Source organism: Silurus aristotelis (genome assembly GCF_946808225.1).
Source record: "Silurus aristotelis genome assembly, chromosome: 25".
Classification (NCBI taxonomy): Eukaryota; Metazoa; Chordata; class Actinopteri; order Siluriformes; family Siluridae; genus Silurus; species Silurus aristotelis.
Window position 1 is genome coordinate 695,874 of NC_139598.1, and position 2,500 is coordinate 698,373.

General features: G+C 41.9%; 1 protein-coding gene and 1 long non-coding RNA gene across 3 annotated transcripts in view; both read left to right on the plus strand.

The window, feature by feature from the left end:
• LOC310719689 overlaps positions 1 to 2,500 on the plus strand; it is a 154,481-nt gene that overhangs the window by 148,273 nt on the left and 3,708 nt on the right. The window lies entirely within an intron of this gene.
• Positions 1 to 2,500, plus strand: part of klhl24b (kelch-like family member 24b) — a 20,340-nt gene that overhangs the window by 14,132 nt on the left and 3,708 nt on the right. For both annotated transcript variants that reach the window (XM_083529631.1, XM_083529632.1), the window contains exon 5: positions 1,668 to 1,856. In XM_083529631.1, coding sequence (XP_083385757.1) covers positions 1,668 to 1,856 — 189 coding nt within the window. The remainder of the gene's footprint in view (positions 1 to 1,667; positions 1,857 to 2,500) is intronic.

Genomic DNA, 2,500 nt, shown 5'->3' on the forward strand with positions numbered 1-2,500 from the left:
GTTTCAGCATGTTGAAGTTCGAGCTCCGCCTCCAGATTTCGGTTGTATTCCGTTAGAATCAATATGTTTACTGCGTCACGCTTCTTTATAGAAGGCGTTTTTTGTTTTTTTTGTGCTTCAGGTGTGCAGGTGTGTTGAATTTGTGGGGTTTGACGTTACAGGAGAAGGACATGTGTTTATAGAAGTGTTTACACTTCCTAATGCTGCCTGGAATAAAGAAAAAAAAATTGCAGAGGGAATTTTCCTGTTTTTAGGCAGCCAATCAAATGAAAAGGGGTGGGACATAAACAGGAAGTAGATAAAAAAGGTGGATTTCAATCAACCAATCAAATCAATTAATATATTGATCTGATGTTAAAATCTTGTATTGTGATCAGATGTGTGATCTGATGGTAGGATCTGATGTTGGGATCTGACAGTGTGATCTGAATGCGCAATCTGACAGTGTGATCTGATGACGTGATCTGATGGCGAGATCTGACAGTGTGATCTGATGACGTGATCTGATGGTGTGATCTGACTGTGTAATCTGATGACGTGATCTGACAGTGTGATCTGATGACGTGATCTGATGACGTGATCTGACAGTGTGATCTGATGACGTGATTTGATGACATGATCTGACAATGTGATCTGATGACGTGATCTGACAGTGTGATCTGATGACGTGATCTGATGGTGTGATCTGACAGAGTAATCTGATGACGTGATCTGACAGTGTGATCTGATGACGTGATCTGACAGTGTGATCTGATGACGCAATCTGATGGTGTGATCTGACAGTGTGATCTGATGAAGTGATCTGACAGTGTGATCTGATGACGTGATCTGATGACTTGATCTGACTGTGATCTGATGGCGTGATCTGATGACGTGATCTGATGGTGTGATCTGATGACGTGATTTGATGGTGTGGTCTGACAGTGTGATCTGATGCCGTGATCTGACAGTGTGATCTGATGACGTGATCTGATGGTGTGATCTGACAGTGTGATCTGATGGCGTGATCTGACAGTGTGATCTGATGACGTGATCTGATGGTGTGATCTGACAGTGTGATCTGATGCCGTGATCTGACAGTGTGATCTGATGACGTGATCTGACAGTGTGATCTGACAGTGTGATCTGAAAGTGTCACAAAAAAAGTTACACCTTTACCCCAGACTGTTACACTGGAGATTCCTTCCACTCAGGAGGCATAAACACGTTTATGCAGGTTATTTCATCACGTCAACCTATTATTGTATCCGTGTGCTCTAGATGTTCCTCTGAACGGACCGTTGCTATAGAAACGATAATAAAGAGTGTAACCTGCACTACTGAACTGCTGTTGTGGAGAATTAATGAACATATCGGGCTACATGGCAGATCTACTGTACCATAGTGTCTCTGTATGTGTAGAAGAAACCTGAAGTTTGTTGTTGTGGTTGTAGATTGTCTCGTTCTACCTGATGGAGCTGTATGTCTGCTGCTGGAACGTACATTACCATTTCCTTATTATTGATGAGTCAGGAATGTGGATTGAGATCGATTGAGATCACGGGAACGACTCGCTGCACATGCACAGCTTTTATATTCTGGGTTTGGAAAGAGAACCTGCAGAGAGAATGTTAAAAGCTCTATTTGAATGTGTGTGTGTGTGTGTGTGTATGTGTGTGTGTGTGTAGGTGTATGCAGTGGGCGGATATGATGGTCAGTCACGTCTGAGCAGTGTCGAGTGTTATGACTCTTTTTCCAACCGCTGGACAGAGGTGGCTCCCATGAAGGAGGCGGTGAGCTCCCCGGCCGTAGCCGGCTGCGTCAACAAGCTGTTCGTCATCGGAGGAGGCCCTGACGACAACACCTGCTCCGATAAGGTCAGAACCTTTCATACCAAAACACTTCCTGTCACTCACAGCGTCTATAATTATCCTGCAGAATAAACGCATGACGCAGTGGGCGGGGCTACGAACGCAATGCTTAGAAGTTATTATGAAATAATTAGTGAGATTTCTTCACTTGTTATAATCGATGTTGTGCGTTTTTGCGTTTGTTTCCTGTGTTTATAAAACATTTATAAGAATGAGATTCTAAACTTTTACAGCATCTATTAACTTCCTGAGGACTTCCAGAGAATCTTAGGGAACTTTTTATTTCCTGATTGTCTGATCATGTTGTCAGATCATAAATGATTTGTTTTTCTGAACTGATTCTTTTTTTAAAAATCAGTGAAATTAATCAGCAGACTGAAGTGTGTGTAGCGTCCAGGTGATTATGTGCTGCTGGTTTAAGGATTATAATCCGATTCTACACGTTTAATGATTCAATCTTTACTGAGCCCTGAACAACAGCTCAATCTGAAGAACACAAGCTCAGCCAGTGAATCATTCAGTTCTTAATGATAAAGATTAAGAGAGCAGAGCTGTGAGTTAATGTGCTTATAAAAAAAGTTAAGAAATAAAATTGAGAAAGGTTCAACTGGTTAATCCTCAGGACAGATTTTGTTACTGCATTGGTTCCT